Source organism: Populus nigra, chromosome 13 (assembly GCF_951802175.1).
Source record: "Populus nigra chromosome 13, ddPopNigr1.1, whole genome shotgun sequence".
NCBI classification, from domain to species: Eukaryota; Viridiplantae; Streptophyta; class Magnoliopsida; order Malpighiales; family Salicaceae; genus Populus; species Populus nigra.
The window spans coordinates 13,342,038-13,366,671 of record NC_084864.1 but is presented as its reverse complement, the minus strand read 5'-3'; the positions used below and the strand labels follow the sequence as shown (position 1 = coordinate 13,366,671).

Sequence of the window (24,634 nt, the reverse complement as noted above, 5' to 3'; positions counted from 1 at the left end):
ATATAATTAATATTCAAACTAGTTTGAAATATAAAACTTATCATGTTCAAGATTACCTGTTTAAACAAATTTAGAGTTTTATATTTTAAAAATGTTTTTTTTTAATTTCTCTCATCGTTATCATACAATAACAAGAATTTACTGAGAAGCAACACATCTTATTGTATCCTTAAACAAACAAGGTGAAATCATGAACATGTATAATTGAAAACCCAGTTAATTTTGTCGACTAGCAATATAACTAGCCAAATGGTACAATGGGGCAGCCTTAACAGGATCATAGAAACCAAGTTCTTGATTAGCTTGATCAGTCAACTGGGCAGCAAATTTCTTGGCCTCATCTATGCCGATCAGCTTAGGGTATGTAGCCTTGTCACTGGTCAAATCCTTGCCGGCGGTCTTTCCTAGCTCCTCGGAGGACTTGGTTATATCCAATATATCATCCACCACCTGAAACAACAATCCGATAGATCTAGCATATTTTCTTAGTCTTTCAACGCTTGTAGCATCTGCCCCTCCCATTATTGCCCCACAAACAACTGCTGCCTCTAAAAGCTTTGCTGTTTTATGGACATGAATGTACTCCAGTGTGCTCAAACTCACTTCTTTACCTTCACTTTCAATGTCCACAACCTGACCTGCCACCAGACCTTTTGATCCAACAGCGGATCCAAGCTCGGCAAGGGCTTGGACCACGCGGTCCGACGAGACATTCTTGGTATTACTAGCTACGTGCTCAAAGGCAAGTGCTAGGAGTGCATCACCAGCAAGAACTGCTGTATCTTCACCAAAAACTTTATGGCTTGTGGGCATACCTCGTCTAAGATCATCATTGTCCATACAAGGAAGATCATCATGGATTAGCGACATGGTGTGAATCATCTCCAGTGCACAAGCCGTTGGCATTGCTAATTCCTCATCTCCTCCCACTAATTCACACGAAGCAATGCATAAAATTGGACGTACACGCTTTCCACCTGCAAGGAGAGAATATCTCATGGCTTCATGGATTTTTCTGGGATGTTGCAAGGGCACTGCCTCATCTAGTGCTTTGTTCACTTGATTTCCCTTCTGGATCATGTACTCCTTAAATCCGAATGGCGGTAAAGGGACCTTTTGTGGCTTGTTGTTTTCTTCATGGGCTCTAAACGATTGCTCGAAGAAAGATTGGTTTGCAGCATAGGTTGCTTGAGTTTTCATGGGAAAAACCTTGATGTGGTCTAATGAGGCTCTAGGTTGGGCGTATAGGCCATTGATGGATTTTTTCAGAAGTAAATTGTCGTAGCAAGAAATTGTTACAGAGAAGGCCATGACTGAATGGGTTTTTGGGAGAAGGTATAGAAGCACCACTACTGAGATGGGATCTTGTAAGAGGACTCTTAATGATGAGATTTGCTACTTGTACATGCATGGCGTGTATTTACATGGTAGAAGATGATAGGAAAATATACAGATTTTCTTCCTGAGAGTATGGTTTGAAGTTATGATTATAATTCCCTTTTACATGGTTTTGGACCCTTGTGTGATTATTGGCTTTCTGAGACAACTTATAAGAAAAAAAATATTTTCTTATAAATAAATTTAATTTAGATATAGATGATTTATTAAAATCTAGAAAAGATTTAGTTTCAGTATACATAGAAGAGACAAGTAAAGAATTTGCTCATCATAAAAATATCCAAGCAAAGCAAGAAGGATCAAGGCTATAAAAAGGCAAACTCCCATGTTTTTTTTAATTGATAATTTAGTTAAAAAAAACTTTAAAAATCTATTTCCGTTTTGATTTACAATTTTAAAATTCAAACAAAACAAACAGAAAAAACCCATTATGAACAAAATACCTTTTATAAACTAAACTATTATTAAATTAAAACCTAAAAACACAACCGAAATTATTTTATTTTAATACACACACACACACACACACACACACACACATATATATATATATATATATATATATATATATATATATAATTAAACCAAGCTAAACCAAACTAATCAGTTTAATTCTTTTATTTTGTTTGATTCGGTTTAAAATCTTAAAAAATATTGCTCAACAAATCAATTAATAAAAATCAAAGTTGAGACATTAAATTGTAAGAATATTTGAAATCCATTGAATAATTAATAAATCATTATCTCAAGGAATCAAATTGCACATGAGCCGGCTAGATTAGATATTTATTTAGGCAAGCTATTAAAATGGTGCATGTTACCAAATACAACAAATTAACACATCTCTCCAATATTCATTTTTTTTTCTTTAATTAATTTGAAAAAAATAAATATATGTTATTATATTAGGGTTGAGATCGTGATCCACTGCTTACGAGGCTGCTTCCATTGAATTGTGGAAATTGATAATTATTTATAATTAAGATCTAGATCACTAAGGATAGGCTTTGCAATTTATTTATTTTCTTTTTAAAGTTGCTCTAGCTAGGTTAGTTGATCCTCTGAATAAATGCCCAAAATCATATTAATTGTTAACAAATGCATGGATGGATTTTGTCTGAGAATACCTTCCCTTTCTGTTGCTGTGTGACGCGTGAACATTTTTAATTATAAATTGAAATCCTGGCGACTCACCCAGTGCTGGGAGACGAGATTCCCAGGTGAAGAACAGCCAAATATTGGGAGGCTGGTAGCATCGTCTCCTTGAACTGACTGTGGTTTTCTGTCAAAACCATATCATTTTAAATAAAATTAATATATCCAAAATTACTGTCAAATTAAATCTTCATGTTAGAATATATCATCGTCATGGCTGGCATTTCTTATTTAATATATATATATATATTAAATAGACAATTCATTCCATTACATTATTAGGAGAAAAATAAATATAATGAGGAGAGAAAAAAAAAATTAGAAATTCTTATCACTTTTTAATAGAACTAGATATAATTTTATTTTTTCTATTTACTAAAATTTTATCTTCCTTATACCTATTTTTTTTTTCTAATAGTGTAAGTATTTTATTGTTATAGCCATAAAATCTTTACGCAATGGGCTGGTATTTAGCACATATTAGTGTTGGAAACAAAGTTCAATTTTATAAAAAGAACGTAAAAAAAAAGATTAAAGTTCATCGAGTTGACTTACTTGATCTAAGTTACGAGAATGAAAAATCTCTATTTAAAGCAAATAGAAAAAAAATAATACTCAATTTTCATCTAACCTAGTGTTAAAGAATAAAATTAAAAACAAAAATTAATTTAAAAGGAGGATAAAAAATGATTCAAGTTAACCCGGGTTAACCAGTCAAACCTGTGATTTGAGTTTTGAGACCGAGATGACTTAAAAAAAAAAGCAAATAAAAAAAATTATAAAACTCAATTATCAATCTGCTTAATATAGAAGGATGAAATAAAAAAATCAATTAACAAAAAAAAAAAAAACCTAAGTAAACGCGAGTGACCTACTACACTCGTAATCCAAATAATGAAACTGAAATTACCTATGAAAAGCAAATTGAAAAAATTACAAATCATAATTCCTAACTAACCTAATATTGAATGATAAAATTAATTTTTTTTAATAACAATAAAAAATAAAAATCAAATTTGATATTAAAAAAATTAACATCTCGTTTTTTTATTATTCTAGAGAGAGTTAAACAAGGAACCAATAAGAGAATATATAAAAAAAAGAAAAAAAAAATAATTAGACACGAAGCCTCCAACACTTATATGTGCTACCTAGGGGTGTTCACGGTTCGGTTCGGTTTAGACTCAAAAAACCAACCAAACCGAATTTCTGTATTTTTGATAAATATTAACCGGACCGGACCGGAAACCGGTTCAAACCGAACCGGTCCGGTTCGGTTAAATCCGGTTTTTTTTGGAAAAAACCGGGAAACCTAATCCCTTCTTATATGGATTTTTTTTTTTGTTTTTTTTTAAATTAGCTTAGCTTTACATTAAAATTCACAGCAACCTGATGTCCGGTTAATTCACAGCAACCTGATGTTCGGTTAAAATCTGGACATGAATTAAATCAAATGCAAATTGGCTGATTTTTAGTTTTAATATGCTTCCCAAAGTGATAAAACGATGCAAAATGCATGATCAAATTTAAACATCTCAAATTAAAAGTTTGTTCGCACTAGAAAAGTAAAAATTAACAAGCGAATACATTAGCAACCAGCAATAAATTATCATAAACATCCGGCATAGTTCGAAGAAAAAAATCCAGCAACACCAGCATCCAAAAATTCCAGCAATGGCAGCATCCAAAAATTCCAGCAACGATAATGCTATAAAAAAACACTAGCAAATTAGCAACATATTAGAGTTCAACTATTGAAAGAATTAAGTATGCAAAATGTTAAGGGGGAATTAACAAGGTATTGCAGCTCTTCCCTTCTCTTATTCTCTTGTTCTAGTTTTTATCATTGATTTCTGTTTGAATTTCTAGTTTTGTTTTCTATACTATATTTTTGTCAGAAGAGGACTAAACTGTAGAATCTTGATTATGGTTGGTAGCTTTAAGAACAAAGGAAAAACTCATAACATGGAAACGCAATCAAATTCGAACAGGAAACATATATTTACATACATATTTATATATATGCAGTCAAATTAATAATTTATATACATATTTTATCAAATTTGCAATCAAATTAATTAGAAGCAATACATACTTATTTTTTTTATCAACAGTAAACAAAAGACAAATAATTTAGCATGAAACGTATATTTACATCTGCAAAAGAAAATGCAATTTGTAATATTATTAGGCTGTCTAATAGTATTGTACAATAGAAGTCATATAATACTTGCTGCTAGAGAACAAGATAAAATCACCTTAAACACTGCACTTCAACAACCCAAGCTCACAAATCTTAGATGATCTAAGATCCATGCCTGAAAAACAAAGAAACAAAAACAACCCACTTTACACAATTCATAAAACTAAAAAAAACAAAAATCAACAAAACTCATTATCTAAAAAAAAACATCAACAAAACAAAACAAAGATATGAATTTAAGCTTAAAATCACAGGGGTAGCAGTAGGGACTAGCCATTACAGTCTCTCAACAATTAATCAATAGAATCTTACTATATCGCTATGACAGAAGCAACAGAATCAACTAAAGCTTAACAACCCATGATATTTAATTATTTTTTAGGTTATCCAGACTAAAGCAACAGAAGCATGAAACGTATCAGTCAACAGAAGCAAGTATGCAACAGATTACTTGAAATCTAAAGCAATACATACGGAATAAAAGAAGTATACAACAGATTACTTGAAATCTAAAGCAATACATACGAAATAAAAAAAGTATACAACAGATTACTTGAAATCCAAAGCAACAAAATTTACCTTGTTGTCGTTTCTCTAATGAAGATGGTTTGTGCAGAAGTAAAGAGAGGAGAAAGATGGAGAAAAACGCTGAAGCCTGCAAGTGGGAAACAAAGATGAAGACGGTTTATGCAACGAATTACTTCTAAGAAATCTCGTTTTGTTCTGTTAGATGTTAGAACTTAGAATAGACTTTCAAACCCACTAGGCATGCACATTCAATTTACCTTGCTGTCGCCTGTCGTTGCTCAAATGAAGACGATTTCTGGGAAAGGAAGATTGAGAGGAAGATTTTCTCTGGGAAGTGGGAAGGAGGCGGCTCTTTTGTGAGATGAGAATAAAATGCACAGGAGGGAGGCCGATTAGGTTAAGTTAGGCTAGAGAAGAGACAGATGCAAGGGGCAAGAGGTAGAGAGGATGGAGATTGAAGGAAGGAAGAATTTGGTCTGGTGTGGGCGGCGGCTTCAGAAGTAAAAATTGTAATGTCATTTTTAGGTTTAGGGTTACTGTGCTTACTGCTATTTATATACTAGGTCGTTTTTAACTTTAGTTTATGGGTGGCTGGTTCGGTTCACCGGTTCGGTTCACCGGTTTAGGTGGTAAAACCGAAACCGAACAGAACCGGAAAGATTTCTGGTTTTAGTAATCGGTTTAATCGGTTTTTTATTTCGGTTCGGTTTTCTCGGTTAATTTTCCATCGGTTTTCTTGGTTTTTTCGGTTATTCGGTTTTTTTGAACACCCCTAATGCTACCTTATAAATATATTATCATCGAGATAATTCCAATAACACTACAAAAAAAACCATCTTAGAAGCTTGGAGGAAGGCACATACACCATAATAGGGCGGCGACCTTCATCACGTGCTAGCACATGGGCTACATGCTCTAACCATCCATCCACCCTCTAGCTAGCTAAAAAGAAATTGTAAATTTGCTTAACTTTTAATATGGTCTTTAAAGTCCAGATTATTTTGAATTAATATTATTAAATTTGACTTTGCCAAACTAGTCACAATCGAGTATTGAATTTGTTTTATATATCAAGTTAGCTGAAATAAATTATAAATTTCAATTCTGAATTAACATAATAAAATTATAAAATCAAGTAAAAAAAATCAAATGATAAAAAAAATAATAAACTCACAAAGCACTATTACACCCCCGGTGCATTGTAAGTATTGTTACAGAAAACCCACTATATCTTTTAATTTAATAAAAACTATACTATATAAATCATACTATTTGTGATTTAGATAAATTATTAGATACGTTGGTGAATTGCATTTGTTCCACTAAACAAAGGAACACGTCATCATAATTATCGATTCGTCTCATTTTTATACATGCTTTCAATTACTTCTTTAAATTTCTTATGTATTTAATTATCAACAGAGTCATTCTAGCCTGCTATTCGTCATCAACATTACATTACTAAATATACTACAAGGGCTAGGCATTTCATCATAACAATTCATTCTAACTATATATATATTTTTTAATTTTATTCTCTCTTTTTTTTCAATTACATTTTTTTATAATCAATTTGATGACTAATTTATTAAAATTTATTTCAAAAAACAATTCAATAAAAAAGAACCAATATATAAAACAAGAAGAAACCTTACAACCAATCACACATTTAGGTGAGAAAGTACTTTTTGGTCCACCAACTTTGCTCTTTTTTTTCTTCTTATAATCCTTATAATTATTGTAACTATTGTTTTGATTTAAAAGCTTATTTTATTTATTTTTTAGTTTTTTAATTTAAAAAATAAGAAAGAAACTCGCTAGATAAAGTGAGAGAGAAAATTGTTGATTAATTATATTTTAGCTACAAAAAAAGTTAATTCTGGTATTAATGAATTTCATTAGATAAAAGTAGTTCCATGTAGATATTTTTAAATCTGTAATTTGTCTAAAAACTTGGATTAGAGTCTAGAAATAATTTTTTTTTCAAATTAAATTTGTGTTTTGAGGCAATTTAAGAGTGTATTTGAGTTGAAAGATTAATTTATTGAGATATTAAGCATGTTTGTTAGATATTTTTGAATTAAAATAAATAAAAATATATTTTTCAGATAAAAACTCCAACCAGCAGAAATATGAGCAATGATTTTTTTTAAAAAAATATTAGGATGTTGTCTACCCATTTAAAAAAAAAAAAAGGGACCAGCTGTGCGGGCTGGACCTTGACTCTTGTGGGTGTTTTTCGTTTTTATTTTTTTGTTAATTCTTTTATTTAGATTTCAAATGCAATATTAAAAAAAATAACATTTTATTTCAATTATTATTCAATTACAGCCCTTCACAGGGTTTATCCCTTCCCTTCCCTTCTCCAAAACCCACCATCTTTTTTCACATTCCCATCAGAACATGATGCTTCAAATGACACTCTCTTCTCCATTTCTCCTCTCTTCCTGTTCCTCAGCTCACAGACTCAACCCTCTTCTCTTCTCTAAACGACGCCATTGTCCCATCAAGTTCTCTCACTTCCCTTTCCATCTACTCACCAAACCCAGATTCCTTACAGGTAATCCCATCATCATTAAATCTTTTTAAAGTTTGAAACTTTAAATTACACAATCTTTTAATCCTCTAATTTGGGATCATAAAGTTTGATACTTTGGATTATGTGAAGCTTGGAGCTTCAAATTTGTGGGTAATAGAATATGGGTTTCTTCTTTTGTTAATTAATATTTGATTTTAAATGGGTCTTACTTCTGTCCGAGAGAAATTGAAATCGCAAAGCCTGAACCTTTTGATATTGTTTGCAACCTGATGCGATCAACTGCTGATAATAATTGACTGCGTTGAGTGTTAATGTGGGTTAGTAGCATGTTAGCATATCAATACTGTTAGTTGATTAGTTGTGAAAGATAGCTGGTTGGTTTCTTCCCGCCAAAACTGGTAGTGTATAAAGGAGTGATTGCTGTAACAGAATTTGCAAAGTAGAATACAATTCAGAATTTACTTGTCTCTCTCTCTCTAGTTTTTTTCTGTCATAATCATAACTGTCGAGGGTTAAATTCGTAAGTTCTTGACAAATTGGTATCGAAGAGAGGATCAAAGGGTGAATAGAAGTTGCAAAAATGGTAAAAAATACAAGACCGAGGGTCATCAAGTGAAACAGACTGAAGCCTGTTATAGCATTTCCTATCACTTTAGATCACTAAAAGTATCAGATAACTAACAATGTAAAGAACTGAAAATGGAAATTACGTATAAAAATGTATGTTTTTATCTCTTGGTTTGTGAATTTGTTGAAGAGAAAAATTGGGATTTAAGCAAACTAGTACTTGTTTTGGGAGCTTATTCACATTTCTTATTGCTTTTCAGTTGCTGCTGCTGCAACAGAAAATGGTGTATTTACTTCTCCAGAAAATGCAAAGTCGTTTGATTTTTCTTCAGAAGAACGAATATACAATTGGTACTGTTCTTTTGAACATACTCTTAATTTCATCTTACATTTTGTAAATGTTTTACTTGATGGTATTTTCATATGCAAATGGTGCTGTGCTACTTCTTAATGTGTCTTAGCATATGTTCATTCAGCGGTAACGTCATCTAATTGTTGGATGCTAGGTGGGAATCTCAAGGATTTTTTAAGCCAACTTTTGACCGGGGGAGTGATCCTTTTGTGGTATCAATGCCACCTCCAAATGTTACTGGTTCGTTGCACATGGGGCATGCAATGTTTGTGACTCTTGAGGTTGTGGAACTGAATTTAAACTAATTGATTTATGACTTGAGTTTTCATTTATCTTTCCTGTACACCATAGTAGGACCACAATACAGCTTTTTAGCCACCACTTAGTTCAGGTGTTTGGTAATGGTCTTGCTGACTTCCCATCATTCAACAACAGTGTTTAGATCAGGTTAGGAAAAGGGGGCATGTGTGTTGGTGGGGGGCTTTGCCTCATGTAGTGTTTTCCCCTCCAAAGAACAACGAATATCAACTACATGCAGCGTGCAAGCACCTAGTTTGTCTCCGTAGGCCATCCTTCTAAATGATAGATGGAAATGATATCTCACTATGGGCATTACACCCTTGTTGATGTACTTATCCATTATTTGATCATTGAATCGTGCTTACGTAGTCATTAATTATATAACACATTGTCTGACTCTCCTCATTTATGAAGAAAATTGAGCACTTTGTGTTTCAGGGTGAAAATGGGTTAATGAATCAGTTATAGTAAAAAATCTTAGCGGTAGTTGCTGGTTAAATGGCATGCAGAAAAGATAGTTGAAGCATTGTTAAAAAAATAAAAAATAAAAGAAGCAAATATCATATCTTTATGGTTCTAATATTGGGATTCAAGGGCTAAATGAATGAGCAAGATTTTGATAGTAAGATATGAGTGATGTAACATGGAATGATTCTGTCTGAATTTTATCATCTAAAGTTAATAGCAAAAGCAGATGATATAAAGGCACCTAAACTGCTGACGTTTATTGTGAATGATGCTAGAAGAATGTGGAAAAAGGTGCTTTGTCTTAAGGAAAGAAAATGTTAAAACCCACAAATAAAGTTAAGGTTCGTGGATGGAGTATGTTTATGCATAAGAATACTAGTTTATCAAACCCTTTCATTCACTTTTCTGTGAACTTTTCTCTTTAAACCTTCCTTTAATATTTTGTGTCAATTATTTGATAGGCTTTTTTGGCGATCTCATCCTATGTCATCAACACCAATTTAAATTTCTCGATACACAGTATATGCAGAGGACACTTACCATTTTACAGACATTTCAGCGTGATATTATGCTCTAGATTCTTTTTAATCAATCTGGAGAACCGAGTTTGATAAATATTAAGTGGTGTGCTTTTTGTATATCATGATTACATTTACATTTTCCCTGCAGTAGGTCGTGCAAGTATCATATATCACCCTGCCTTTTGAATTTTCTTCCTTTGCTTAACTTGGTGACCTTTTTTGGTTAGGATATCATGGTTAGATACAATCGTATGAAGGGAAGACCAACACTGTGGCTTCCTGGTACTGATCATGCCGGTATTGCAACTCAGGTTTGTCTATGGACTGACTATTTTACTGATATTAGTGTATTGATTGATTCTCCTAGTGGGGAATTTTAACAGAAAAAATCCATTTTTCACTTATTCTTCCATAAAAATATTGTTAGCGTTGGAGTTCCTCCTTAACTTTGTTTCCTTAACTCTTTAGCTGTAATTCTTGGTGAAATGAGGCCTCCCTCGTAAACTGTTTTTATAGGGATCCTACTAAATCAGATTTGACGTACTTTTAGGGTATTTATTTTCAGTCTTTCCATTACTTTTCTTGTTACTTGTGATTTTGGCTATAAGTTTCTGATGTAATGTTGCTTGAATTGCTTGTATGTTTTGAATAAATGCACTTCTTTTCTCAGTTGGTTGTTGAAAAAATGCTTGCATCTGAAGGAATCAAAAGGACTGATCTGAGCAGAGATGAGTTCACAAAACGAGTTTGGGAGTGGAAAGAGAAGTATACATCCCAAACTTACTCCTGTTTTTATTCTTTATGTGACCTATGTTTTCTGATTGAGCACGGCATTACCTTCTTCTGTGTTGGACACCTTTTTTTCTTTTTTCCAGCTTTCAATTTTTGGTTATGTGTTTCTGATTCCAAAAATATTTATAGACCATGTGTAATCAAAAGAATCAAAGGGAACTTCTGAGGAGTGAGGGGATAAAAATTGAAGTGGTAATGACATTTAATAGAAATTAAGCTATTAGGTGACAAGGAATGTGTTGTTGGAGATCAAATTTAGGCAGTGTTCTGCATGTTTTTGTGGTATGAATGCTTTTGTTGATTATTATGTTTTTAATACATTTGTTTTGAGATATGAAAAACAAACCACACCCTTCTATAGATTCTAAAATTAAAGTTTGCTAATTGTTGCTCAGCTTCTTTGTTTCTTATGACTGCCTCCTTTCTTCTTTCGTCTTTAATTTCTTCAGTAGGTCCTTGTCCCAGTGACAAAAAAAAAAAAAGTTGAAATTTGAAGGTTGCCTATCCAACTTCAGATTACTTCTACTGCTAAGTTTGCTGTTGTTTCAGTTTTCAGGGCACCCCACCTCCTATGGTTTTTTTTTTCCTTACTTGGCTTGTTATGATTTCAGATATGGTGGAACTATTACAAATCAGATTAAGAGACTCGGTGCTTCCTGTGATTGGACTAGAGAGCGTTTCACCCTTGATGAGCAGCTAAGTCGTAAGGCAGTTTTCTTACTGGCAGAAGTAGAACAGTGGCCAATCTAGAAAACTGTATCTGAATGGGGATAGTTTATGGGTAGTGTTAAAGTGCTAGGGTGCCATCTATCTCTTTTTTTTTTCCTCTGCTCGTTATTTGACTTTCATTTGAAAAGGGACTCCTCATGCTTTTGTACCTGACAAGCACCTCTTATGTGCCTCTCAATGTGCCTTCTAAAGCTCGTTTATCAGATATTCCCTTATTCTCACACCATTTTTTCTAATTTTGCAGAATCTGTGATTGAGGCTTTTATCAAGCTTCATGAGAAAGGCCTAATCTATCAAGGTATCATACTTTTATTGGTTGAACTCTTTTTTTTTTCCACTAAAGGGGAAAGGGGTTGGGGGATCCACATTCTTGCAGTCTGATCCCGTTAACAATATTAAACCAGCTCATTGGTGCTAAAGAGGAGGGGGCTACTTTCTGCTTCCTGTTTTCAGTTTGTGTATTTAACTGTGCAGGGTATTCTACTATTTAGGATATTAAACAGTCGATTGGTTACCTTGATAAATAGTTCACTAAATTTGTACTTTCTTCCAGGCTCGTATTTGGTCAACTGGTCTCCTAATCTACAGACTGCTGTTTCAGACTTGGTATGCTATTTTTGGGTTACAGCTTCAATTGATTGCTGTTATTGTGACAAATAATATAGTTTGACATAAGTTCTTTTTATCTGTGCTTAGGAAGTAGAATATTCTGAGGAACCTGGCACTTTATATCACATCAAGTATCGAGTTGCTGGACAGTAAGTATCAGAGATTTCACTTGTACTATTTCTTCATTTCCTCTGTAAGTAAATGATGTCTAACAGCTCATCAATAAAAGTAAGTACCGCTTTGTTTTTGCTCTTATAACATATTTTTTACTATATGGGTACTGTGTCGGTGATTTGATCTGCTTGCATTCTTGTACTTCTGGAATTGCTGCTTCATGAACTTGACTATGTTGCGACAGCTTCTAGTAGATTGCTACAGTATGGAAATTGGAATTTTTATACTTCCTTTTGTAGGAGTGACTTCTTGACAGTTGCAACAACACGGCCTGAGACTTTATTTGGTGATGTAGCTATTGCTGTGAATCCCAAGGTAGGGGCATATTTATGCAATCTACATTAACCATTTAAACTATCATACTAGGACACAAAGTTACATAGTTATTCAATCAATTATTTAGATCCTAAATTTAAGGAACATACCTTATCGTTGCATAGGTTAATAAGTACCAACATGGTGATAAGCTGTCCAAAAACTTGTCAGTCTTCCTCATTAGAGGCTTGTGAAACATTGACAATAATTTCATTGCCATTATCACAGGAAAATGGAAGAAAAAAATAACAATCAACCAATTCTTATTATTATTCAAGATTTTTGAGGATCTGACAGTATAATGGTCATTCTAATTGTGATAAAGTGTGCAAGCCCTCTAACTAAACCTCGGGGTTTTATTTCCATAATTTCAGTGTGGATATTATTTATTGAACAATTTTGTGGTAACGCATATCCATGCATTCTTTAGTCATACACATATCCTAGTTTTTTAATCTGAAACAAAGATGAAATAGATGTACCAGTATTCTCTTTCTTGTGGTAAAACTGAAGCACTTGCACAGATAAGCTACTTGTAGTATTTACAGTTTGGAGGTGGCTCAGATATCATAAAATGTCCTGTGATTTATTTAGTTGTTTCATACGCTCTCTTATATACAGTTTTATGAGACTCAGGGCAACATAAATTCTGATAACTCAATATATATTATTATATATATTTGTTATGCAGGATGACCGCTATTCTAAGTTTATTGGGAAGATGGCAATTGTACCCATGACATATGGCCGCCATGTACCTATCATCGCTGACAGGGTAAAAGCATGCTTTCTGATACTTGGTGCATTTTGCTTTGTTTTAGCTGTTTTTCATGATATATTTTTCTTGGTAATTCCCCTAGTGTTCTGTAATTATTGAATGTTGTGTCAACCATGCACCTATAACCTTGACTTGTGTTCTTTCAAGCAAGATGAAAGTTTCTGGAAAATAACCCGATTGCTATTTTGGCAGCATGTTGATAAAGACTTTGGGACTGGTGTGTTGAAGATAAGCCCGGGACATGATCATAATGATTACTATCTTGCTAGAAAGCTTGGTCTCCCTATTCTTAACGTGATGAATAAGGATGGGACCCTTAATGAGGTCGCTGGATTGTACAGGTGAGACATGAAATAATTATCTTGAGTTGAAGAATTTATGTGCTGGAGAATTTATGTTTGCCTGACATGCGGAAACAAATCTTGGAATGTTAGTGGTCTCGATCGATTTGAGGCACGGAAAAAGCTGTGGTCAGAACTTGAGGAGACCGGGTTAGCTATCAAAAAGGAGCCGCACACTTTAAGGGTTCCTAGATCCCAACGTGGAGGAGAAGTGCGTTAGTACTGTATTTACATATGCCCTTCCAAATATTGAGGATTGAAATTTGGTGAAAAAATGCTTTAATTGGCAGTTTTAATGTCATGATGTTTGTTTCCCCTCTTATAGATAATTGAGCCATTGGTAAGTAAACAGTGGTTTGTTACCATGGAGCCCTTGGCTGAGAAGGCTCTTCGTGCTGTTGAAAAAGGAGAGTTAACCATAATGCCTGAAAGATTTGAGAAGGTATGCAAGATTAAGACAAATTCTTTGTCATGTTTGTCTGCATTTGATTCGTATGTTGATCAGCTAGACTTACTCTCATGCTTGCTTAAATTGACTCTTTCTGAGCCTTCTATCCCAGTAGTTTCCAATTTGTGTAAAGTTGCTATCCTGCTTGATATTAGTTTCTCTATGTGGCCTATCTTGTCCTCCATAACCATGTAAATTGTTATTAATCTTGAAGCAATATACATCAACCTGGGTATCATTGTGTCATGAGTTTCCTTTTATTCTGTCAGCCTGTGATTATTTATTTGAAGCCAATTTACTATTTACTATACTCGGTGTCAAGTGATTTTTTACAACTTTCTTTTTGCTGATGACAGATTTATAATCATTGGCTGTCAAACATCAAGGATTGGTGTATAAGCAGACAACTATGGTGGGGGCACCGCATACCTGTGTGGTACATTGTAGGAAAAAACTGTGAAGAAGATTACATAGTTGCAAGGAATGCTGATGAAGCTCTTGAGAAAGCTCGTGAGAAGTATGGGAAAAATGTTGAAATTTATCAAGATCCAGATGTTCTTGATACTTGGTTTTCAAGGTCTGTTTTTCAACGAGTCACAATCCTTTATCTCTTGTTATTAATACTTAAATTCTATTCTAAAAGATAGAAGAGTTTAAGTGATCAATGACTTTCTCTTGGAAATGTCTAGAGCAGCAAATGGTTTTGACTCGGAGTCTAGAAGTGCCACAGCGAAGAATAAGCAGCAAACTTTCTTTTGCATGGGCTTTTCTTCTTTCAGTCAATCCCACTTCCCCCAAACAGTTTTTCTCTTAGATAATCTAGCTGGTTAGATACAGGGATAAAGATTGCAAAAAAAGATAGTTACCTCAGATTATGCGCGGATAATAAATCTGTGCCATTTCTGTATATTGTGGAAGCCTGATGATTATTCCTATCTCCTGCATGCTTTAATCAATCTCTTATCAATCATTTAATTTTTGTTTGAGGGAATTTTGGATCTTTCATCACTTTCTAATAATTTCATAAGAAACCATGGGTAACTGGAATTACCTTTTCCGCATAACCCCATGGAATTATCATTGTAAAATGAAGTGAATTTCCTTCTCCTTAGCCTCATTTATTCAACTTCCATCTTCAGCGCTCTATGGCCATTCAGTACTCTTGGTTGGCCAGATGTTTCAGCAGAGGATTTTAAGAAGTTTTATCCTACAACAATGCTTGAAACTGGGTATGTTCTTCTCTTGCTGACTCTTGCTGCTTTGGTTTGTTTTTGTCGTTTTATCTTGGCTGTAGTTTAATCATTTTTGAAACATTGAAGTTGGATTGATACTTTTTAACCAGTTTGGCTGAGTGGGGAGTTCAAAACTTTGAATTAACCTGGCCAGTTTTAAAAGAATATTCAGAGTGCTTGGCAGCCAAGCCTCGATCTATGACACGCTGAATATGGAGCAAAATAGCTTCCGGTGTTTTGGGTTGTATATTGTGCCCTTACTCTTTGCTTATAGAGTGAACATGGACAGTGAGCAAGAGAGTGTTCAAAATTGCATCTTTTCATCACAGGATTAGTCATGGTTTTCTTGTTAGTGCATTGCTGCTATGATTTGGCTTTTGCTGATAATTTTCTGCCAACTCTGATGGAATATATATTCCGCATCATAAATATGACTACGGGTACTGACTTCGTTGGTATAAGATAGGCTGGAAACAATTTGCAGCATTAAAGAAGTGAATAATAATCAGTTATTTTCTTGACACAACAGTAAAAACACCATAAAAGTTTTGGCTTGCAGTAACTAGTGCTCATTTTTTCTTTTCGACTAACCACATCATGGGAAAATGTTCAAGGGCAGAACTTTTTCAAAACCTTTCCTTCTGGCACCCATCTTGGTAGAACCATGCCCGAGTCATATCACAGTCAGTTTTATCTATGGGACGATGTTAAGAGTTTTGGTGATTTACCTGCCTTCTGCCTTCATAACGAGATGACTGTCTTTCCTGTTGCGGGGAACCATCTTTAATACCATTGAATTCCTTTTTTTTTTCTCATTTGATAATATGGCTTTTATTGTCACTGTTTGCCTTTTCATTGTTTTCAGATTTCCTCCTCCATGGGCTTATCTGTTACTTGTAGATTGCTGCCATTGACACTTGTTTCTGTTGTTTGAACAGGCATGACATTTTGTTCTTTTGGGTGGCAAGGATGGTCATGATGGGAATTGAGTTTACTGGGACTGTTCCATTCTCATATGTTTATCTTCATGGGCTTATCCGGGACTCGCAGGTTAGTAGAGTGTGTGTAGTTTTGTTCATATGCATGTATTGTTCATAAATCCTTGTACAGTTTCATGGATATGTACAGCATCTCATGTCTTATGAAGACAATGGAAAAATAATTACTGCAAGGATTACTGACCAACTTTGGCTTTTCTATTGTGATTATTAGCATTTTACTCAGTTGTTGTTCCAATAGTTTAGCTTGCATGTATTATCCTCACTTTTACCTCCAAATCCTATTGTCTTTCAGGGACGGAAAATGTCCAAAACACTTGGTAACGTAATAGATCCCCTTGATACAATCAAAGAGTTTGGCACTGATGCTTTGCGATTCACTATTTCTCTAGGAACTGCTGGCCAGGTTGCCTTCTTTTCTTATAATCCTTGAAACTGCTCCTTCAAGAATTAGTGATATATATGAAGCCTATCTACCTTTCAGTGGATGGTTTGAAGCTTACATCAGATGCTGTTTGTTTACTAATACTTACTTTTGACCCAGGACCTTAATTTGTCTATTGAGAGGTTGACTGCCAACAAGGCCTTCACCAACAAACTATGGAATGCGGGCAAGTTTGTGCTACAGAATATGCCTAGTCAAACTGATGTATCTGCTTGGGAAGCTATTAGGAATTGTAAGGTCTGTTTGCCCTCTATGAGAGGACGTGTTGTTTTTTTTTTGGTCACGTTTTCTATGCTTACTGTAGGAATTGCCCTGTTCAGTAAACTGAACCAATTTTATTCCTCTTGCAGTTTGACAAAGAGGAGTCTGTTCTCAGGCTACCCTTACCAGAATGTTGGGTGGTAAGAAAATTGCTATGAAGCATAGTGTCCGTTGTCAAATACCTATAGTTAAACTAATGACCTCGTTTAATTTCAGGTGTCAGAACTTCATGTTCTTATTGACATGGTCACAGCGAGCTATGATAAGTTTTTCTTTGGAGATGTTGGGAGGGAAATATATGATTTCTTCTGGAGTGATTTTGCTGATTGGTACATTAAATCTATCTAGTTTTTCATTGGAAAATATTTATCTTTATTTGAATAGAGGTACTGTAGATGATGAATAAATTCCCTGATCCTGGAATCTTAAACATGAGCCTTCAATTTAAACATCACAACACAAAGCATTTGATGCAAGGGAGAGGCTGCACTTTTGATGAAATATATTGCCTATTGGGGATTGTGGTGGCGGTGGCGGTTTAAAGTGTTTTTTCACTTAGAAATGCATCAAAATGAAGTTTTTTTATTTTTTAAAAATTATTTTTGATATCAGCAAACGATCTGAAAACATAAAAAAAAATTCATTTTAAGCAAAAAAAAAAAAAATTCAAAATTTTTGGGAATGCGGTTTGCACCGCGTTCCCAAACACTTTAATAGTGGTTGAGATTTAGTGCATGTATGTATGATCTATGTCACATGGTTGTCAGCGTTATAATTTTTCTGTTTTGAAGAGAAAGATTTTCATTAATTATCCAGCTAGTTTTCAGAACAAATGTTTTAAAAAAGTGACAATTGATCCCTTAAAATATTGGATTCACAAAGTGGGCAAATGTCAGCAGTTCTTTGTTTCATTTTGTCATTCTTTATTGGTGAAACTCATAGTTTTTTCCTATTTGGCGCATATCCATATGATGCAAAAACTTGTGCATACATTCATACTTGTGCATCATTTATATTTGTGATAATACCAGGGGAATCCTTGGAATCTTGTTTGCCACATTATGTGCACTAGGTGTGGAACTCTAGGTATATGCGGTGCTTGTTATCTTAATTTATAATCCATATTTAGCTTTCTTTTGATGTATTTTGGCCAGGTATATCGAAGCCAGTAAAGCTCGCCTTTACCAGTCTGGAGCCAATTCAGCTTGTTCGGAGGCACAGGCAGTTCTATTATATGTTTTCAAAAATGTATTGAAATTGCTACATCCATTCATGCCATTTGTCACTGAAGAACTATGGCAGGTAACAATTTTGTAGCATATAAATCATTTCAACTCTGCTCAAAGCTTTATTGGTTAGAGGTTAAATCAATATCTCTTCTCAATCCATCTTTTATTTAACTCAACTGGACTCATTTGAGTGACTGTGTTGAGATTTGAGTTTAAAGATCACTGCATTTATTTTAGAAGTTGATATTATGTGTTTGAGTTTAAAAGATCATTTCTTTGAGTTTGAAACTGATACAATATGTTCCTTGTGATGTCACTTTGTTAACTTGGTACAGATGCCACAATTGTATGATGCATTTTTTTGATTCTTGACATCCTTCAATTTATATACAGGCACTCCCCGACCTGAAAGAAGCACTTATAGTATCTCCTTGGCCCCAGACTTCACTTCCACGGTTTCCCAACTCCATAAAAAAATTTGAAAATTTCCAAGCTTTGGTGAGCACACAACTACTTTCATTTCTTGCACACTCAATTGTCATCCTGTGAAAAAATTTATATTTATTTCTCATCTTTTTTTAGTACAAGCATAATGATTTCATCTTCACATATGAATTAGACTAGAGCAATCCGCAATGCTCGAGCAGAATACTCAGTTGAGCCAGCCAAGCGTATATCTGCATCTATAGTTGCAAGTGAAGAAGTCATCCAATACATATCTGTAAGTGCACTCCATTTTCTTAACCTGTCTTTTAGGTGGGCATTAGTGTGCTGTTCTAAGTAGAGCTTTAGCTGCATATTCAAGCAGGGATATAAACATTCTTTCTTGGTCCTTGATTTTCATTGGATTGGCAAAGTAACATTTGAACCTTTTACGTTTCAACTCCAATAGGCTCATATGCTGTCTCTGTTCCCCACCTCTACAAGCACCTACTGAGCTCATGGTCAGGGTCCCCCCTGGCTAAAAGAAATCTTTGTGCAGTAGATGTTAAAAATTCTGAAAAGAGAGGACTACAGATAAAACATGCAGCAACATGCTGGCCTTTTGTTCAGTAAAGCTAGGAAGAACTCTTGCATGTATAGATTCTCAAACTTCTGCTGCCCAAACTGATTATAACTTGTAAATGCCCTTTCATATCATGAAAACTAATTCAAGTTATATTCTGAAACTTGAAATGGTCCTCTCTCAACCATTCATATAATTTGCTGTGAATGATAGAGATATATGCTCTCATTAACTGTTTAGCTCTGTTTCTTTCATCAATATCATGTTTTCTATTTGATAAAAGGAAAAGTAATATGCCCACTGATCATCTTACTATTTCTTAACACACTGTTTATACACACTTCCTTGCTATATCATTCTTCACTTGCAATCTACAGATGTTTAGGCAAGGTGATTGAATAGTAGCCTTGTTTATCAAGACACTTCATAGCTGAGTTATTTGTTAAATCTGTGCATGTGCACACTAAGCGTGGTATAATAACCTGTCATTGCAGAACGAGAAGGAAGTATTAGCTCTTCTTTCCAGGCTAGATCTACAAAATATCCATTTCACAGATTCTCCTCCAGGCATGTTTATTTCCCCATCAATTTTTCTTGTTTGTGCATTGTTTCTGCCTTTTGTTTTCTTTCTTGTCAATGGGACAGATATAATTCGTGTATAGTATTTTTGCTTCTATCATTTTTTTTTCACTTCACTTATGACTGGCCTTTGAAATTTATATTCTAATGGATGTAAATTCTATTGTGCTTTAGGGGATGCAAACCAGTCGGTACATCTGGTAGCTAGCGAGGGACTGGAAGCTTACCTTCCTCTTGCAGATATGGTCAATATATCTGATGAAGTAGAACGCCTTACAAAGCGCCTCTCCAAGATGCAAGTGGAGTATGATGGACTTGCTGCTCGTCTCAGTTCCCGGAAAGTATGAACTTCTGCTCTTGCATATACATGCATTTCTGTCCAAAGATCTCGCTCCCCCCACCCCCCCCAAAAAAAAAAAAAATAATAATAATAAAATAAGGGATTGCTGAACCATACTCATTATGGATTATGCATAATCCAAGGTTATAATTTCTAGGCCGTAGCACATCTTAATGTTAATTAAAAACTGTTACGACATTTCATAGCTCTTGACATGTGGACTTGTGCAATATGCTTAAATCTGCCTCACTCTCCAGTTTGTAGAGAAAGCTCCTGAGGATGTTGTCCGTGGGGTTCGAGAAAAGGCAGCAGAAGCAGAGGAGAAGATAAAACTCACCAAGAACCGGTTAGCTTTCCTAAAATCCTCTATTCTGGTGTCACAATAGGCTGTCTGGGGTAGACTTCATTTGTTCTCAATGTATCCACAAAATTGGATTCACCTCATTGCAAGACCAGTGCTCCATACAACCATCTGACATCCACACCATCTACTTTCTGTTGGGACAATGGCAATTATGGATGACCATTTGGAGAAGAAGTTGGACAGGATAGTGGACAGTCCGATATCTGGAAGTTCTGCATAAATTGAGTCTTGCTTTGCCTTGCTTCATGGTAGAGATAGAAGTATTTGACAAATTGCTTATGAGATCGTGCTACTATCCATGATTATTTTTGTGCGAGAGGTCACTGATAGAATTCTCGGCCATCCAAATGTACAGCTATTCGTTTAGCAGCAGCAGTTCTATCATTTTGGCCTGCCGTTACCTTTTGACATTGTACAATTAACATTAATTCTTGCATAGATTTTACCTTTTATGTGGATGTATCTGCCATTTTGCCTCGTCATGATCAGGTCGTCTTTTCAGCTTTGATGACTTGAAACCTAGTAAGAGTATTGTCGATGGCTATTTTAATGCAGTTAAAGAATGTTCTCCCTGATCAATGTTAAATATATCAAGAACGAGGCAAAATTCACTGAAGCACTATCAGATGATTCCAAATAGTTGGTGAATAGCTACTTGGCTGACAGTTCTTTCTTGTTAAATTCCTGACTCTTACTGTCAAATAAAATCATCTCGTCCAATTCATAAAATGAAAGAAACGAGACCAATCGAACACATTTTGATAGGTATTTTAAGTCTGAGGATTATATATACAAAAGTCGAGCAAAAAAATGCGAAGTCAGTTTGACACTCTGGACTTGAAAGCTCACACTAGATTTCTCAAATCCGGCAACAAAAGCTCGTCAAGGCGATCAACTAGGCTTCAATGATTTTACATCCTTTTGTAAGTAGTTTTATGTGATTGATTAAGGGAAACTTAAGGTAATGAGAGTTAATTTATTCCTATCCTATAATTGTGCTAGTTGTAGTTGATAATTTCTTTTTTCCCCTCTTGTCTGGATGAATTGCCTTATTTTGTTATTTTCTGTTGATTAATGATCTTGTGCTGTAGGGGTTCATGTCAATTTCACAAGTTTTACAATTAGTTAGAAATCTTGTCTGAATAAATGCAATTATTATAAAATATAAACTAGTTATTAGGTGTTATGTTTTTTTATATATAAAATAATGTTATTTAAAAAAAATCATAAAATAAATTGATTCGATAACCCGCTAGTCAATTTTTCTAATTCATGACTTTAGCGTGAGTTAGATAAATCCTTGAATCGAGTCTTATAATTAATATAATAAATTATCACTATCTAAAATTAAAAAATTAAGTGAAAAACTATAATGCATTGTCTAGTAATGAGATTAAATAACATGATGAATATTTCATGTTATTGACGTTCAATGGAATAAAATACATGGGAAACGTTTTTTTTCTCAAGAGTGAATACCAAACATTTCAAGGAAATTAATTTAACTTGGGGGCAAACTTTCAATACTAACAAGAGATGGTTTCAATCAAAGCTTTCTAGCAAACCAATGACCCTTTTAGATAATCACATGTAAGAATTAGGAGGATGGCATTCAAACCAATGTACAAAAAACCTTCAAAAGTGGTGAGAAACTAATTGCTTTACTGTATGAAAACATCGACAAGTCTTTCCTCCTCCTTTTTTTTGTTTGGAAGTATTCGCTGTACTTTTCTGATTCATCGTCATTGAATGAATTTTCAAATTTTGTTATAGTCCAAGTAAATCTAATCTTCAAGCCAACAGTTTGAGTGTCGGTGCCATTCTTGAGAGCAAGGAAGCTTAGTACCCTAGTTATATTACCTGTCCTAAGACCTAACCCACGTATAGCCAGTAAAAAAAAGAACTGGTCTAATGAAGGTGATGTTTTGGTCAGCAATCATCCTAGTGCTGGAGGTAGCCATCTTCCTGACATAACTGTCATCACACCTGTTTTTGATAATGAGAAACTGGTTTTTTTCGTTGCATGTAGAGGGCATCATGCAGAGATTGGGGGTACTACTCCTGGAAGCATGCCTCACTTTTCAAAGTCAATAGGAGAAGAAGGAGCTGCTATTAAAGCATTTAAGCTTGTAGAGAAGGGGGTTTTTCAGGAAGAAGGAATTGTTAACCTTCTCCTATTTCCCGGTTCTGATGAATCGACACATAAAATCCCTGGAACTCGCCTGCTTGAAGACAGTTTATTAGATCTACCTGCACAAGTAGCTGCGAACCAGAGTGGTATTTCCCTTATCAAAAAATTGATTGAGCGGTACGGTTTGGAAATTGTGCAGGCCTATATGACCTATGTGCATCTCAACGCGGTAGAAGCAGCGAGGCAAATGCTCAAATCAGCTGCTTCTAGAGTTTCATCTCAGTCAGCTAAGTTTGGAGAGAATGATAATATAGCTATGGAAGAAGAGGATAGCTTGGATGATGGCTCTATCACACATCTGAAACTTAATATTCATTCTAATAAAGGCGGGGAGGCATTTTTCGATTATAGAGGGACCAGCCCTGTGTATGGAAATTGGAATGCACTAGAAGCAGTAATAGCTGCCGCAGTCATATACTGCCTTCGCTGTTTGGTGGATGTTGATATTCCTCTCAGCCAAGGTTGTTTAGCCCCGGTTGGAATCCATGTTCCTAAAGGCTCATTCCTTTCTCCAAGAGACAAGGCTGCATTTGTTGGAGGTAATGTTCTCACGTCTCATAGTCATAGAGTAACTGATGTTGTACTTACTGCCTTTCAGGCCTGTGCTTGTGATCAGAGTTGCATGAATAATCTTACTTTTGGGAATATTGCTTCCAGCTATTATGAAACAATTGGCGGTGGAAGTGGGGCTGGTCCGCACTGGCATGGGACAAGTGGAGTCCAGTGCCATTACTCGAATGACCGATCCAGAGATTTTTTATCTGAGGTATCCAGTTCTTTTGCACAGGTTTGAACTGAGAGAGAACAGTGGAGGATCGATCCGGGCTTCATAAAGGGGGTTATGGCCTTGTACGAGATAGAGTTCAGTCGGCCAGTTGTAGTGAGTATCCTTTCAGAAAGGCGTGTGCATGCACCAAGAGGTTTGAAGAGGGGAAAAGACGGGGCTCGTGGAGCCAATCATCTGATTACAAAAGACAAACGAAGAGTTTACCTTGGAGGTAAGAACACAGTTGAGGTGCATGCAGGGGAAATTCTTCAGATTTTAACTCCTAGAGACGGTGGGTGGGGTTCATGTTGATCTTTCTGGTGCAAACTGCTGCATTGCTGTGGCGGTGGTGGTAGGTGGATTAGTTTTTGGTGCTTCTCCAACGCTGCATTGAGATGACTGTTCTCATTGCTATTTATGAGTATATGTTGCTGCTGAAACTTGCTCGATTTGCTGTATCTGCTGATGCTGCATTGCTTTCAGTTCTGAAACCCAGTTTGCCGCAAGTTGTTTCATTGTTGTTTATGCTATGATCCCAGTTCTTCAGCTTCATTGCTCTTGCAAAATCTTGGCAAAAAGAAAAAAAAGGCTGCATCAGGAGTTTCTTTCTTCTCTCTTTTTTTTTTTTCTTTCTCAGCACTAGTTTGTTTTTTCCTTGAATTTGCTATTGTGCTCTCCTAGATGATAAAACATCCATCACTGTTGTATTGGGTTGTTATGTTGTACCCAAGAAACGTTCTCATATTGTGGCCGGAAACAATTTCCAAGCATACACACCATGTCAACTCTGCCCCAAACTTCATTGCTCGGAGGTTACATCAGCATTTTCTTATCAACCCATCTTTACTTTAACTGAGCTGAACTCCTCACTTGAGTGAGGAGTCTTGAGTTGATAACCAATGTATTTTTAAAATAAATTATATTTTGATGTTCGACAGGGTTATGTAAAATAAATTGAAAAATATTTTTTAATATTTGATTATATTATAAAAAATAACTTGGAAAA

The 24,634-nt window shown here is 34.9% G+C and overlaps 2 protein-coding genes, 1 long non-coding RNA gene and 1 pseudogene across 4 annotated transcripts; 2 read left to right on the top strand and 2 right to left on the bottom strand.

Annotated features, from left to right (window-relative positions):
- Nucleotides 1-175: 175 nt before the first annotated feature.
- On the bottom strand, nt 176-1,592 carry LOC133671629 (geranylgeranyl pyrophosphate synthase, chloroplastic-like). Its single transcript, XM_062092438.1, has one exon. The coding sequence runs from the start codon at nt 1,309-1,311 to the stop codon at nt 217-219; it is 1,095 nt and encodes a 364-aa protein (XP_061948422.1). The 5' UTR covers nt 1,312-1,592; the 3' UTR covers nt 176-216.
- Nucleotides 1,593-4,070: 2,478 nt separating this feature from the next.
- LOC133671066 (uncharacterized) lies at nt 4,071-5,817 on the bottom strand. The gene is made up of 4 exons (XR_009834203.1): nt 5,542-5,817; nt 5,336-5,411; nt 4,812-4,871; nt 4,071-4,261 (listed from the first exon to the last, which is right to left on the bottom strand). It is a non-coding gene; the product is annotated as an uncharacterized LOC133671066 (long non-coding RNA).
- Nucleotides 5,818-7,599: 1,782 nt separating this feature from the next.
- LOC133671325 (valine--tRNA ligase, chloroplastic/mitochondrial 2) lies at nt 7,600-21,153 on the top strand. Of its 2 annotated transcripts, XM_062092045.1 has the most exons (27): nt 7,600-7,844; nt 8,651-8,741; nt 8,897-9,023; nt 10,259-10,342; nt 10,702-10,796; nt 11,435-11,526; nt 11,797-11,850; nt 12,106-12,158; nt 12,249-12,310; nt 12,575-12,650; nt 13,342-13,425; nt 13,621-13,769; nt 13,863-13,980; nt 14,095-14,211; nt 14,574-14,794; nt 15,357-15,446; nt 16,388-16,499; nt 16,743-16,853; nt 16,992-17,129; nt 17,243-17,293; nt 17,370-17,482; nt 18,308-18,455; nt 18,776-18,880; nt 19,002-19,103; nt 19,883-19,955; nt 20,142-20,308; nt 20,565-21,153. In XM_062092045.1, exons 1-27 carry the CDS (start codon nt 7,688-7,690, stop codon nt 20,691-20,693), a joined length of 2,919 nt encoding a protein of 972 aa, XP_061948029.1. In that variant the 5' UTR covers nt 7,600-7,687; the 3' UTR covers nt 20,694-21,153. The 2 variants fall into 2 exon arrangements, with proteins under 2 accessions (XP_061948029.1, XP_061948030.1); XM_062092046.1 differs by lacking the exons at nt 7,600-7,844; nt 8,651-8,741; nt 8,897-9,023 and having other exon boundaries at nt 11,435-11,518.
- Nucleotides 20,814-23,961, top strand: LOC133670830 (5-oxoprolinase 1-like; annotated as a pseudogene).
- The last annotated feature ends 673 nt before the right edge of the window (nt 23,962-24,634 follow it).

What these genes read in the sequence shown, in the direction of transcription:
- LOC133671629 (XM_062092438.1), bottom strand. Translation starts at nt 1,311, where the DNA reads ATGGCCTTCTCTGTAACAATTTCTTGCTACGACAATTTACTTCTGAAA.
- LOC133671325 (XM_062092045.1), top strand. Translation starts at nt 7,688, where the DNA reads ATGATGCTTCAAATGACACTCTCTTCTCCATTTCTCCTCTCTTCCTGT. An exon ending in ATGCCGGTATTGCAACTCAG is followed by an intron (nt 10,343 to 10,701) that starts GTTTGTCTATGG and finishes TTCTTTTCTCAG; the next exon opens with TTGGTTGTTGAAAAAATGCT. An exon ending in AAGTATCGAGTTGCTGGACA is followed by an intron (nt 12,311 to 12,574) that starts GTAAGTATCAGA and finishes TTCCTTTTGTAG; the next exon opens with GAGTGACTTCTTGACAGTTG.